At 59.0% G+C, this 14,069-nt stretch overlaps 3 protein-coding genes across 5 annotated transcripts in view; 1 reads left to right on the top strand and 2 right to left on the bottom strand.

The window, feature by feature from the left end:
- MAN1B1 (mannosidase alpha class 1B member 1) overlaps positions 1-4,084 on the bottom strand; it is a 23,688-nt gene extending 19,604 nt beyond the window's left edge. Inside the window, exons 1-3 of the mRNA XM_023227541.2 lie at positions 3,716-4,084; positions 2,759-2,867; positions 1,940-2,076 (exon numbers count right to left, since the gene is read on the bottom strand). Of these exons, the coding sequence (XP_023083309.1) occupies positions 1,940-2,076; positions 2,759-2,867; positions 3,716-3,934 (465 nt within the window). The 5' untranslated portion in view covers positions 3,935-4,084. The remainder of the gene's footprint in view (positions 1-1,939; positions 2,077-2,758; positions 2,868-3,715) is intronic.
- LOC111553019 (protein SPT2 homolog) lies at positions 3,982-5,353 on the top strand. Its single transcript, XM_023227543.3, has one exon. The coding sequence runs from the start codon at positions 3,982-3,984 to the stop codon at positions 4,657-4,659; it is 678 nt and encodes a 225-aa protein (XP_023083311.2). The 3' UTR covers positions 4,660-5,353.
- Positions 5,354-6,230: 877 nt separating this feature from the next.
- On the bottom strand, positions 6,231-13,597 carry UAP1L1 (UDP-N-acetylglucosamine pyrophosphorylase 1 like 1). Of its 3 annotated transcripts, none has more exons than XM_023227594.2 (9): positions 13,274-13,597; positions 12,841-13,045; positions 12,417-12,592; positions 11,946-12,118; positions 11,588-11,781; positions 10,900-11,040; positions 10,168-10,353; positions 8,644-8,710; positions 6,231-8,069 (listed from the first exon to the last, which is right to left on the bottom strand). In XM_023227594.2, exons 1-9 carry the CDS (start codon positions 13,560-13,562, stop codon positions 7,974-7,976), a joined length of 1,527 nt encoding a protein of 508 aa, XP_023083362.2. In that variant the 5' UTR covers positions 13,563-13,597; the 3' UTR covers positions 6,231-7,973. The 3 variants fall into 3 exon arrangements, with proteins under 3 accessions (XP_023083362.2, XP_023083361.2, XP_023083359.2); XM_023227593.2 differs by lacking the exon at positions 6,231-8,069 and adding an exon at positions 8,076-8,306; XM_023227591.2 differs by lacking the exon at positions 6,231-8,069 and having other exon boundaries at positions 8,313-8,710.
- Positions 13,598-14,069: the final 472 nt, after the last annotated feature.

Below are 14,069 nucleotides of genomic sequence, written 5' to 3' on the forward strand. Positions count from 1 at the left end.
TGAACCCGGGAGGCAGAGGTTGCAGTGAGCCGAGATCATGCCACCGTGCGTCAGCCTGGGCAACAGAGCCAGACTCTGCCTCAAAAAAAGAAAAAACGTCAAAACACCCCCACGGCAGTCTGAGGGTGACCCAAGCTCATGGGGGCCAATGCCACTCTTGCTGGGATCCTTAGCCAGTGGGCAGCAGCCTGCCTCCATCTCCCAGCCCAGGAGCTGTTCCTCAGCAGGTTACCACTCCCAAGGCCGCTGTTACAAAGCGCTGTGTGTCTCTATCACAGCCCTGAAGGGAAGTGAAACCTCCACCTGGTGCGGAGGACTCTGGTCACAGGTGAAGCTCCCAAGGCACTCCCACACCTCCTAGACACAATCACAGATGTACCAACAACAGTAACTAATTACCTAAGGGCCTTCCTAGCAGCCACACCAGAGTCAGCACCACCCTGGTGTTCTCAACGGCGTTGAGGATTTGGCTGTTCTTCCTGAACCAAACATTCACTGACAGGACATTTTTCTGGTTCTCCGGCTGCCTCCTGACCCATCCCCAGTCTCCACTGCCCCTGCCCTCCTCCCTGACCCCAATCTTCTCAGCCTAGTGACACCCAGACTAGGCCTGGCCCCTTCTTACCACCTTTCCAGACGACACAAACCACCTGTACCTAGGGACTCCTAAAACCTGTCTCCCCTGGCAGACTCTGATCCTGGCACCACCTGCCCACCAAGGTCTCCATGGTGCCTCCCAGGCATCTCACAGTGGGCAGATCCAAAATGGAGCCCCTCAGTGTCCCCAAGCCAGAGCCTGTGCAGCCTTTGCTGGCCCCTCCACCTGGAGACCTGCCCTCTTTCTCCCAAGGCCACTCCTGTGGAGCCCTCCTTCCACCACTCAGCTTTTCCCACAGCCAGGCAGCTCTCCTGGCCTCCTGCCCTCCACTGCGTCTCCACCCAGCAGCCAGAGCAGTTTCACAGTAAACATCTCAGACATCCAGTCCACGTCAAAATCTTCCCGCACACATCAACTGAACGCTCCAGTGCTGCCTCCAGGGTCTGCAGGACCAAGGCTGGTCTGAGCCAATCCCTGCTCCCTCTCCCAGCCCTGAGAGTTTCACCTTCCCGCATATGCCAAGGTCCTCCTTGCCTCAGGCAGTTTCACTCGGGCTCAAGTCTGCCTCTCCCCACCTTGCCTGGTGCCAGCAGCATCTCAGCCCTCAGATCTTGCCCTCAGTGCCACGGCCTCCCCTGAGCACTCAGAACCAGCCACTGTTCTTCACCAGTGCCCTGCTCTTTTCCACACAGGATGTACACCACGTGCCACCTGCCTCTGCCCGTCTGTGCCTGGTTTCTCACCAGCCTCACCTACCAGCTGTGGCTTCTCGAGAGGAAACAGGTCTGTCTTATTCAACACTGCACAGTCAGAAGTAAAATGGGAACTGGCCATGGCTGGTCTTCAAGAAGAATGAAGCAAAGACTATGCCTCTCTTTCCCCAAGTATTATCCGACCAGTCCAGAACGAGAGAGAGGTAAACACATGGTAAGAAATGGTAAAGGGCCGGGCACGGTGGCTCAAGCCTGTAATCCCAGCACTTTGGGAGGCCGAGACGGGCGGATCACGAGGTCAGGAGATTAAGACCATCCTGGCTAACACGGTGAAACCCCGTCTCTACTAAAAAATACGAAAAACTAGCCGGGCGAGGTGGCGGGCGCCTGTAGTCCCAGCTCCTCGGGAGGCTGAGGCAGGAGAATGGCGTAAACCCGGAAGGCGGAGCTTGCAATGAGCTGAGATCCGGCCACTGCACTCCAGCCTGGGCAACAGAGCGAGACTCCGTCTTGAAAAAAAAAAAAAAAAAGAAATGGTAAAGGAAAATAATTATTTTCAATCTTCAATGGTTTGAAATGCCTCTGGATTGAACCCCAGTTATAACTCCACACCATTTGCTCAACATACCTGCGATGAAATCTCTGGGAAGTCCCCAGGGTCGGTGTCTGCCTTCTGAGGAGCTGGTAAGACAGGTGGATTTGCTGGTTTCAACCCAGCGATTTCTGGCCTCATCTTCTGCTCTTCCTCTAGCCTGAAAGCCAGAGCTGAATAAGAGAAGCTATTTTATTTCAAATATGCCACAAGGTCTACAAGAGATTTAAATGGCTTCATTAAAACACTTGGCAGGTGCTATCCATTACAAATCAACATTATGAGACCTGATAGTGACTGAAATTAATTCAACGATAGCCCAAGGGAATTTTTCAAAACACTTGGCAGTTTGTGTCCTTATCCATAACACAGAACCTCAAATCTTTTGCCTTCCTATTTTCCATTCAGGGACGTTCAGCGTGTGGCAGACGGGCAGGAGTCCTTTAGCTTTGCTCCACAGAGAAGCATCTTAGACCGACTGACAAGAGATTCTCTACATCCTCAACAGAACTCTGCCTGGTCTTTTCCAAATACACGCTAATTAATGAGTGTTACGAAATTAGTGTGGTTATTTAGGTTGAGAGTTCAAGCCCATCAGCTGACTTACTCTATGAGGGAGGCTGGACATATCAGTACTTACACCAGATACCTAGAAAGCAGTCAGACAGCATCAAATTAACGTCTGTGTTCTAGACAGGTGGTTAAATACAGCTCTACCTTTCTCTTTATCTTGATTTCTTGCCAATTCATTGCCATATATGCCTCCTGGAGCTGTTTAAGGTAGAATGCAAGACTGCTTCTGCCCAACCAAACCTCAACACAGATACCATTTTCAAGTACACGTATTTCTGATACCTTTCCAATGATCAGCCAAGTTGATGTAGAAGAGGAGTCCACAGAAAATCAGAAAGGCAAGGAGGAAGAGAATCATATTCCGCTGCAATCTTGACAGTTGCTTCCATTTCTAAGGGAGGTACAGAGAATGACATTTCTTACTGAATATATCACACGAAAAGTCTCAACTGTCACAAATTGTGAGGACAATAAGGAATGCAGGAAGATCCAGTGTTCAGCTCTATTTCTTTCTTTTTTTTTTTTTTTTTGAGACAGGGTCTCATTCTGTCACACCTAGGCTGGAGTGTAGTGGGTGGAACGCAGCATGAGCCACCATGCCCAGCCAGCTCTATTTATTTTGAATGAGGAAAAGTTCCCTCTCAGCAGGGAGTAGGAACATTGCTGGGACAGTACTACAGATGTCATTAATACAGTAGTGTAGATGACATGTGAATAAGAAAAAAGTAGAAACATTTCTGTCATATTTCATCAGCAGTGGAAAGACTCCCGCGATTCCCACAGATGTAACCCAGGCACCGCCCAGGCGATGCATGGGTCCGGATGTGGTAACGTTATCAATGCCCTTCGTCCTGAGACCACCACGAACACACCAGGAGCCAATCAAGAGGGGCTCATTTCTCACAGTACTGAGAGGAGCATACACTACGGGGAACCTCCGGTTTCTGCTCCAAGAGGGACAGGCGCCTGAGCCAGGACCTTGCAGAAAAGCGAACGAAGCCCAGAAAACCTGCTGGGGCTCCAAGCCCTCCTCCCACCACCGCCCCGCAGAATTCGGGCCGCTGAGACCGCTGCAGTCCCGACCCGGAACGCACATTCGCCCCTTTTTGCAGGGAAGGGGTGGAGAGGGCGGCGCCGGGGGAGTCGAGTCCGCCCGCCCAGGCCCCGCTAAGAGCCGCAGGCTAGGAGGGCGGCGGGCACAGCGGCCCGGGGCCCAGGTCAGCCCGGCGCGGTCCTCACCCTCCAGCACGAGCGCCGCCGCCAACTCTTGCTGTTGTCATAGCTCTCGCCAAAGCTCAGCGTCACCGAGATGAAGTCCCGATGAGGCGGCGGCGGCGGCGGTGGGTACATGACTACGGTGGTGGCTACAGCCCAAGGGGCCCCGCCCACTGGCGGCGTCAGGAAGTCCGACTGAGAGGAACCGAGAGCCCCGCTTCTCCTGCCCTCGCAAGCAGCCATTGCACCGCCGTCAACAGCCCGTCCATCGCACGGATACACGACTGCGCATGCGCCACGTCTCTATGAGGCCTCTGCGCCTGCGCCTGTCCCCGCTCGTTCCAGCGTACGGGACTGCGTTCTACGCGTTCTACGGCGGCTGCGTCAGAGAACGCCTGCGACTCCGCCCTGCTCTCAGGTTCATTGCGCTTGCACCGGCACAGGTGCGCCCCGAGCGTAGCTGTAGCAACAGGGCGGGCCTTGGTTCCGCTTGGGGCGTGGTCGCTGTCTGGGGCTCTCACGTGGTTCGCTTCACCGGTCTGGAGCCGGGCTTCCCTCGCCTCCTGTCGTCCGGCTGCACCGGCTTTGCCCACGCCCTCACGGGAGACACAGATACCCGGGACCCGGGGAGGCGCCCGGGCGGCGCCGCCACGTTGGCAGGGAGTCCCCGCGGCGTGGGATTGGGACTGGGAAGCTCTTGGGCTTCGTCCTGGGCTGGGGGCCACCCTGGCCGCGTGGTCACCGGCAAGAAGCCCAGGGCCTCACCGAGGCGCGGGGGCCGGGGGAAGGACCGGACCCTCCCGAAGTCGCAGACCCTACCGGGCGGCACCCGAGCTGGGGTGGCCTCTACCCCGAGCTCAGCTGGCCGCGCTGCATCTCATCGTCCCCGGGGCCCGAGTGCTGCGCCTGGACCAGGGCCGAGCGAGGGGGCCAAGCGGCCGGCTGGACCCACCGTCCCCATGCCATAGGCGGGTCGGGGCTTTCAGACCTGGCTTCAGCCCTCGAACCCGGTAGCCTTGGAGGTCAGCTTGAGATGACTGCTCTTCCTGCGCGGGTTGTCCTCCCCAAAAAACGTCCAAAATGGCAAAGAGGCGTCCGTGGCCGCCCCGCCCGAGGCCCTCCCTGCCTGGGTTCTCCCCTGCCGAACGTCACTCCCGGCCCCTCCCTCATTCTCTCCTGGCCAGGCTGCCCCTGCCCCCTGGGCGAGTCCGGTGCCTCCCACGGTCCTGACTGTGGCATTTCTGCGTGTCTGGAGGGCTCTCCCCGGCAGCGACGTCCTGCTTAGCACGTGGCTCGTCTAACTCTGTTACCCTGGCCTCCTGCCCTCCTAGGGGTCATCTTAAGCTTTCTGCTGGTCTTTTCCCCCCGTGACACTTGCCGTTACCCAAATGGAGTCGTTTATGTCACGCTTAACAAGAGGCCCTGAAGAAGCCCCCACAAAAACATTAGCAACGGAGCCAAACTCTTTTAACCTTTGGTCTTTATAACCCTTGGTTTCAAGACAGCTTATGGGAACTTCTCTTGTCTTTAAAAGATTCCCCTTGGGGCCAGGCACGGTGGCTTCTGTAATCCCAGGGCTTTGGGAGGCCGAGGCAGGCGGATCACTTGAGATCAGCAGTTCAAGACTAGCCTGGCCAACATGGTGAGAACCCCGTCTCCACAAAAAATACACACAAAAAATTAGCCGGGTGTGGTTGGTGGCGGGCGCCTGTAGTCCCAGCTACTCGGGAGGCTGAGGCAGGAGAATGGCGCGAACCCAGGAGGTGGAGCTTGCAGTGAGCCGAGATTGCGCCACTGCACTCCAGTCTGGGTGACAGAGTGTGACTCTGTCTCAAAAAAAAAAAAAAAAAAAAAAAAACAAAGAATCCAGCATCGTGGTGGTGTGCACCAGTGGTCCCTACTCTGGAGGCTGAGGTGGGAGGATTGCCTAAGCCCAGGAGGTCGAGGCTGCAGTCACACCACTGCACTCCAGCCTGGGCAACAGAGACCCAGTCTCAAAAAAAAAAAAAGATTCCCCCTTTCCTCAATCCCCACACTGCCCCCCCCCCACCATATGCCTGTGGCCCACTGAGGCTTGCATACTCTGAATTGCAATTATGTGTTATTCTTGGTTAAATTCATTTATCCTGGAGAGCCTGAGTTTCTCTTTAGGTTGACACCACTCATTCTTGTCAGTCCCTGCAGTGCCCCAAGCATCCCTGTCATGTGGTGAGCAGAGAGACCTTGGCATCTCAAGGATGCAGGTGCAGGAGAGCGAGTCTCCAGGCTGTCAGAGCTGAGCATGCAGAATCCAACCCTGGAGAGCACCCCGAGGTTCCTGACCCCAGGTTGTCTTAGTCCTTCCTGAGACCCTGTGAAGAGTGGGATGGAAGTGCGGGGGGATTCCTGGGCACCCCAAGTAGTCTTGGCCTTCATGTGTGAACTCCTCTCTCCAAGGGGGCCCCCAGTGAGCTCCACCCCTGGGACACAGCTGTGAACACCTGATCCTTGTTCCCAACACCCATGCACTGGCCAAAACCTGCACTTGCCAGGGTAGCAGTCAATCACAGCACCTTGTGTTTATTGGAAATGTCCCATCTACAGAACATTAAGATGCCAGCAACCGGCCCAGCGCGGTGGCTCACACCTATAATCCCAGCACTTTGGGAGGTCGAAGTGGGTGGATCATGAGGTCAGGAGATGGAGACCATCCTGGCTGACACGGTCAAACCCCGTCTCTACTAAAAGAGGTGCCTGGTGCCTGGTGGTCGGTGCCTGTAGTCCCGGCTACTCGGGAGGCTGAGGCAGGAGGCAGAGGTTGCAGTGAGCCAAGGTCACCCCACTTCACTCCAGCCTGGGCAACAAGAGTGAAACTCCATCTCAAAAAAAAAAAAAGACTTCACCCAACTAACTATGCTTATGTAGAAAGAGGTTGCATCCCTGTTCCAGTCATGGCCATGAGGAGCAGCTATGAGAAGGGCCCTAAGGCACAGCATGGTGTGCAGTAAGAAGGGCGGAGCCAGGGAGAGGGAAGGCTTTGGTTTCAAAAATCACAAGGTGTGGGCCTGAGCCTGCTGCCTGCCCAGGTCTGGGTGCCTCCACTCAGCCACTGTCCTCCCAGTGCCTCTAAATCTGGAAGGCTACATCTGAACCTGCCCTTCCAGACAACACCCCTCCCCTGGGAAACCAGTGGGGCTGAGTAGTGGCCCTCCACTAGGGGCTGTGGATTTCGAGGTGGGGGCGGAGGATGCGTTAGCAGCAGTTGCATATCATAGCTCTCTTCATGTCAGCAGGGAGAGGGAGGTACCACTGCCTCCCCCGAGATGAGAAAGCAGGTGAGAGTCACCAGGGGAAGAACCCTGGGGCAGCTGGCTTGTCCTAGCCACTCCCGAGTGCAAGGAGGGGCCAAGGCACCAAATATGGAGGCTGAGTCCTCTCTCGGAGAGGTGGGCAGCCTGAGCACGAAGATCCATCAGAAGCAGCAGGCAGCTGGGGCGAGGGGTAGTGCCTCTGACTCATGAAATCCCAGATTAGTCAGCAACCATCACAGAGGCCACCAGCATTGATCCCACTGGTTGCTGGGGAAGCACAGAAAATTCAGCAGCCTAAACGGACCATGGAAGAGGCTGAGAGGCAGAGGCCTTGGGGATAGATAGGGAGAAGGCAGGAGTACCGGCCGCAGCCTCAGGTGTCCAGGCCAAGCTTCTCAGAGCCACCTGGATCACGGACATCAGGCCCTTCCTGTGGCCTTGCTGGGCTGGGACGCCCCAGCCTTGCCCCCATTACTGGTTCGGCTGCTGAGGAGGAGGGGGCAGCCCCCAACTGGGTGGAATTGTTCCCCTCATTCCAGTTCTGCATCGGTAGGCTGCAGAAGCACGTCCTGCGTAGCTTATGCAGCTTCCAGTGCTCGACTGGGTGAGGTGGATCCCAGGGCGGGCTCCCAAAGGGACGTGCCCTCCTGTTCTCCCCAGATCACACCACACCTCCCTTGGGCCCCAACCCGAAGCCTCCTCTCAACCCCATTCTCCCAGGTCCCAAGTCCCTCTGCCTCTCGACTGGACCCCACATCCAGGAATGGAGCCACAGAGCCCCCAGCAGGCTGTAGCCACTTGTGTCCAGAGGCGACAGGAGAGGCCCTGCCCTCATGGAGTCTACCAGCATGTTTCATTCTGTGTTCTGCAGACTGGAAGCACGTGGCAGGCTGCTTTCCCATCCAGAGCTCAGGCTGCTGGGGCCATAGCCCCCAGCTCCAGGATGCCAGGGCTGGCAGGTCTGTGGGGAGTCTGGGGGCAGTCTGGGGGTGTCAGGACTCCTGCGGCTGTAGTAGCTCCCTGGCCTGGTCCTCATCCAAGATGAACGGGGACTGGAACTCCCGGCCTTGCAGGTACACTTCTAAACCCTGGAGACAAGCAGGCAACAATGGCCAAGTACCCACCTTTTGGCTGGCCACAGCCCCTCTTGGCCACACCAAGGAGCCACAGTCCCCAGGCACGATCTCGGGTCTGCCTGGAGTCAGGGAGGGGTGGGGACATCAAGCCTTCCAGGGCCAGGAGCAGACACACACTGCAAGGCCACCCAAGACCACACTCAAGATCCTAGGCCAGCAGGAGACCCTCCTGTCACGCTCAGGTCTGACCTGACCAGAGAAAGGGGTAAGGGTAGCCAAGGTCAGGGAGATGGGAGAGGCCAGTGTCCTACCTCCACGAGGCCCCCACCAAGGCTTGCCTGGCCCCACACTGGGCTCAGACCTGGGCTGTCTCATACCCATGCCCTCCCAGGTCCTGTGAAGGCCTCTGGATGCCTCACCCCGCCCCATCCCATATCTTGGAAAGTCTTCTGCAACTTTTAACCACCGATCCCATTGGTTAACCAAGGTAGAGCTGTGCCGTCTCCACCCAAGCAGCCACCTCTCCCCACGTGGTATTAAAAACCTGACTCCAGAAAAGCCCCAGATAGGGACAGGCAGCTCTCACCTCTCCAGAGTAAGACACCAAGGGCGATATCTCACAGATGGCCGGAGGGTCTCCATTTGGGGGTAAGCTAGGGAAAGTCCGCTTGTCAATATCTCCCTGCAACGCCTGCCCAGAGCCCTCCCACAGCACCCCCACCCCCCATAGGAGACTGAGCTCTACACATCTGGCTCCCCGGAACCCCTGTCTCAGCAAGCTCGTCTTCCTCTGGACACCCCAAACCCTGAGCACACACCCCACTGCCAAGTGACAGGACCTGATTTGGGGTAGAAAGCACCCCCACAGTCCTCCCACGCAGAGCCTAGGCAGCTAGATTTAGGGGTGGCCCTAGAAAATCAGGGAGACAGGCCGGACGCGGTGGCTCAAGCCTGTAATCCCAGCACTTTGGGAGGCGGAGACAGGTGGATCACGAGGTCAGGAGATTGAGACCATCCTGGCTAACCCGGTGAAACCCCGTCTCTACTAAAAATACAAAAAACTAGCCGGGTGTGGTGGCGGGTTCCTGTAGTCCCAGCTACTCGGGAGGCTGAGGCAGGAGAATGGTGTAAACCCGGGAGGTGGAGTTTGCAGTGAGCTGAGATCCAGCCACTGCACTCCAGCCTGGGCAACAGAGGGAGACTCCGTCTCAAAAAAAAAAAAAAAATCAGGGAGACAGAAGCCAAACATCCTTTTCTTTCCCAGCCCTAAAATCAAACTGTCCTGCTACTTTCTGAATGCATGCCCGGGGCTCAGTTTCAAAGCCTATGAATAAATGAGAACAAGGTTGGTTGGGTGATGGATCCCGTAAAAGCCCTGACCTGACCACTGTGCAATCTACACATGTAACAAAGCTGCACACGCACCCCACAAGTTTATACAAATAAGAAAAATAAAAATAAAAAAATAGGCGGACACAGTGGCTCACGCCTGTAATCCCAGCACTTTGGGAGGCCGAGGTGGGCAGATCACAAGGTCAGGAGATTGAGACCAAACCCCATCTCTACTAAAAAAAAAATACAAAAAATTAGCCGGGCGTGGCAGCGGGCTCCTGTAGTCCCAGGTACTCGGGAGGCTGAGGCAGGAGAATGGCGTGAACCCAGGAGGCAGAGCTTGCACTGAGCCGAGATGGTGCCACTGCACTCCAGCCTGGGCGATGGAGCAAGACTCCATCTCAAAAAATAAATAAATAAATAAATAAATAAATAAATAAATAAATAAATAATAAATAAATAAAATAAATGGCAAATCTAAGTGTGCTTTTGTAAACAAACCAAAAGCTTGTGGGTAAGTTGGAGAGGGAGTTGGGGAGCCCCCTGCCTCCCTCAATGCACGGAGCACAACTTGAAGGGTCAGGCCAGGAGGCTGTGCCAATGGTCACTGTGTGACCTGGAGCTGGCTGGGCACAAGGCCACCTGCATCTGTGGTGGTGCTGGGGAGGAAGACCGCTCCCCAGCATGGCTGTCGCAGAGCCAACAGGGCTCTGGAGCTGAAGATTGGGTCCTGACAGCCCTCCCCTTCTGGCCGTAGCTACCCCAGGTCCACACTCACCCGGGCAGCTCTGGGAGCCAGGCCCCATGGGCATCCAGGAAGCGGGCCCCTGCCTGCAGAGCCCACCGGTAGTGCTGGGCAAGCAGAGCCTGGCGGGAGGTACGGGGACTATCCCTGCCGGCCGGCTCTGCGTTCTTCAGTGGGGAAAATTCCTCCTCCCTTAGTACTTCAAAGGCAGCAAAGTTCCTGGTGGGGAAAGGGCTAGTCACCCAAGTCCTGGCACAGAGGCCCTGATCCAGGCGGGTGAGGGCTGGGCCAGGTTTCCAGTGGCAGAGTGAAGGTCTGGTCCCATGGACAGCAAGTCTAGGGAGGAGTCCTCACAGGTTCTGAGTGTCTTTGCTCCTGAGAAGCTGGGGATGGCCCAAGTCCAGCAGCCATTTCCGGCAGCCAAAAACCCAGACCCTGGGACCCCTGTAGTGAGGGTCAAAGGCCCTGTGAACCGCCCTGGCAACCTGGCCAGGAGACCTCTCCTAACCGTGGGTGGGGGAATGGAAGGTCCAGGAGGTGGCACTACTGTCCTCCCAAGTCCACAGCCCCAAGGACTCCCTACGCCCCCACCTCAGGTGCTGCTTACCCTCAGGGCCAAGAGCACCCTCTGGTCTACTCCCTGAGACCTGCCCGCAGGCCCCTTGGCCCCCCCAAGTCTCCACTTTCCTGTCAGCTGGGCCTCAGTTCCCACCACCAAAACTGAAGGAAGGAAGAAGGGAAAAATGAATGAGTCCCACTACTAACTTAGCAAACCGGAACACATCAAATACAAACTTCTCCATCTTTATCCCGTTGGGTTTTAGCGGCTTTACCAGATTCCCCTCCTCATCCACATAGGGGACTTTCTTCACAGCCACGTGTGGCTTTAGCAAAGGCTCAAACTCCCTGGGATACGGGAGAGCAGAGGGGAGGAAAGACACAGATCAGATACGGCACTGCTGGGGCTCTGTCCCCACTTCTCAGCACACCCAGCTGGGTGGGACAGGATGGCGGAGGGACACTACAGGGGACGGAAGCAGCAGAGTAGGGCCAGATCTCCAGGGAGGAGCGGGCACAGGCCTCCTCCCTGCATCCCCGTGCCAAGTGTCAGGCACCATCAGCCACATCCCTGCCCAGGCAAACAGAAACTGGCAAGCCCCAGGGCAGAGGTAGTACCATGGGCACCAGGGCAGGTCCCCAGAAGGCGGAGATGGCAGACTTGATCACAGAGCCTTACAGCAGCTGCCTGCTGAGCACGGCTCGTGCCTGATCTCCAGCACCTCTGCCTGTGCAAACACAGGATCCATTTTCCACCCCAACCCATCAGCCGCCCCTAACCACAGCCACTCCTGACCACAGCCGCTGTAGCCCAGGGCACTCGGCTCACTCCACGGGTCCCTGGTCAGCGCAGGCGGCACTGGCCGGCACTCCGCAGCCACCCGCTGCCGCACACCTGGTGACCGCCTTAAGGAAGCCTCGGGTGAAGAAGTGGTTGCAGATGTTGCCTGCATTGTACAGCAAGCCCCCGTCGGAGGCACGCAGCTGTGCGGTATCAGGACTGATCTCGCTGTACTCCACCACCTGGGGGACGCCGTCCACCTGGCACACCACGCCCACGGGCTCCTCGGGGTATGCCTTTTCCACCACCTGCAGCCAAGACCAAGGATGGTCTCGGAGGGCTGGGGAGAGGGGCGGGGCTCCACGAGGGGCAGGGCCAGGCTGCGCGGAGGGGAGGTAATCCACGAGGGGCGGGGCTCCGCGAGGGGCGGGGCCAGCGTCGGGTGCGGGGCGCCGCGCAGGTGGGCGCTAACCTTGGCGCCACAGTCTGCGCCCTGCAACACACAGAAGCCGATGAAGACAGGGTCTGCCAGTCGCACCAGGATGTTGTCCACACAGTACACGTGCACAAACTCCACTCCTCGTCGCTCCATGTCCTCCAGGATCTTGTGGTCCTCCAGTGCGCAGTAGAGGCCCCCGTTTCCGTCTGCAGACGGAGAAGAGAATGGATGTTGCGAGGGCTCCAGCCACGGCTCGCTCTGCGGGTCTAGGACGTGCTGGAGGCGGGGTAAGCCCCGGCCTTGTGCCTAAGGCAGCCCCGGTCACTAACCAGACAGCCCAGCGGTTGTACCACGTGACAAATGAGGCTCAAGGCCCAGAGAAAGAGGCGCCTAACCCGGGACCACACAGCCTCGGGGCAGCCGCGAATCCGGGCGCGTGGACCCCCAGCTACGGTCCCAGTTCTGGTCTGGGAAGTCCCTCCCCGTCTCAGGAACGGGCCACACCTGGGGCCATGGCAACTTTGTCTTTCCGCTCCAGGATCACCTTGCCATCAAAGGTCACAGCAGGCAGCAGGCGCTGCTCAAACATGACCACGTTGGCGGGGTCCAGGTGGAAGAAGTTGTGCTCCCTGAAGAACTCGGCCGTGGGCCCCAGAGTGAACTCGCTGGTCATGACGTACCTGCAAGGAGGCGCGGTGAGCCGGCCGCGAGTGCGCCTGACCCTGCAGGCAGACGGCGCTCGGACCAGAGCAGGCATTAGGGTTCGGGGTCCAGTGTCTACTTGGGGCTGGGGCCAGGCCCCATTTTGGGCCAGTGCTGGGCTATGTCCCGGGCTGTGCCGGGGTTGGGGCTCGCGTCTGCAGCGGGGTTGGCGGGGGGGACGTGGGGAAGGGTCCCTCTGGGCCGAGGTAGGGCAGGGAGGACACACCAGGGGACGGTGCAGCGGGTCCCGTGGCGCTCATCGGCCAGCTGCTCCACCCGCCGAATCCGCTCCGCCTGCAGCTGGTACAGGGTCTTCTGGCTGGGCAGCCCCACACGGTACATACCCTTGGGGTAGGTCACGCCCAGGCGAGTGCCCTGTCCCCCCGCCAGCAGCAGGACGGCCACCTTGTTCAGGGCAATCTGGCGGAAACCTGGGGGTACGGGCGCTGTGAAGGGACGCCCAGGACCCGCCCACCCTTCCGCTTTAAGGAAAGCCAGCCCTGGGGCTGGCGCTGCGGGACTCGGGGGCCAGAACGCGTGAGGCGAGACACGTCTCAAAGTAGCGAGGAGAATTACCGTTCCCCGAGCGCGGCCTCGGTTCCCACCCGCTCCGTGGGCAGGAGCCCCTGCCGGCCCCCAGGGCCTCCCGCCCCGGCTACCTTCCTCCTCCCAGCGCCGCCGCGTCTCGGGGTCGCTGCGGCTGGCCCTGCCCACGCGCTCGGCGGGCAGGGGCCGCAGGCGCTCGGCCAAGCCCGGCGGCGGGCCGTGGGGGCGCGCGCAGGCCTCCGCCGCCCGCCGGCAGTGCTCGCGCAGCGCCTCGGGCTCCAGCAGCGCCAGCTCCGCCAGCAGCGCGGCTCGCGACTCCGGCGCCAGCTCGGCCCAGAAGCGCAGGAGGTGCTCCTGGCCAGCACGCTGCAGCCGGGCGCGCACGTCCTGCTCCGAGGCCATGTCTCGGCTGCCGTCGGTCGAGTTGGGACTCGTGACCCGCGCCACAGACCAGCGTCACGGGACCGGACGGGCGGTGCAGACCCCCCAGCGGGGCGGGCCCGGGGCGCCCCGCCCCGACCCCCCCCCCCGGGCCCTCCCCCGGGGCCCGCCCCCCCCCGCTCCGCCACCCCTCCTCCCCCCGGGTTCTCTCTGACCCCGCCCTGTCCACGTCCCTTCAGCCCCCGCCGCGTCCTGTCCGAGACTCGAGACAGGCCCAGCCCCATCTCTCCAGTCTGTCCCTCGTCCCTCTCCGTCCCCTGGACCCACTCCAGAGTCTGGCCCGGGCCTGGTCCCTCGAGCTCCCGTCTCGGTTCCAGCCCTGCTCCAGGCCCCTGATCCGTGCCCGCCCTGTCCACTCCGCGCCCCGCCGCGAGGGATCCCAGGACCCTCTGGGTCGTGCCCGCTGGCGTGGGTGGAGAAACCGACCATTGAGCTAAGGGAGGAAGAGGCCCCAGGGACGCCCCGCAG

This window comes from Piliocolobus tephrosceles, chromosome 14 (assembly GCF_002776525.5).
Source record: "Piliocolobus tephrosceles isolate RC106 chromosome 14, ASM277652v3, whole genome shotgun sequence".
NCBI classification, from domain to species: Eukaryota; Metazoa; Chordata; class Mammalia; order Primates; family Cercopithecidae; genus Piliocolobus; species Piliocolobus tephrosceles.

Bases quoted from the DNA above. Each gene is read 5' to 3' on its own strand.
- LOC111553019 (XM_023227543.3), top strand. From the start codon at position 3,982: ATGCGCCACGTCTCTATGAGGCCTCTGCGCCTGCGCCTGTCCCCGCTC.
- UAP1L1 (XM_023227591.2), bottom strand. From the start codon at position 13,562: ATGGCCTCGGAGCAGGACGTGCGCGCCCGGCTGCAGCGTGCTGGCCAG. The intron at 13,046-13,273 runs GTAGCCGGGGCG...CCGTACCCCCAG, and splicing joins GCGGCGCTGGGAGGAGGAAG to GTTTCCGCCAGATTGCCCTG. The intron at 11,041-11,587 runs GTGTGCGGCAGC...CCCGTATCCCAG, and splicing joins TTCCTTAAGGCGGTCACCAG to GGAGTTTGAGCCTTTGCTAA.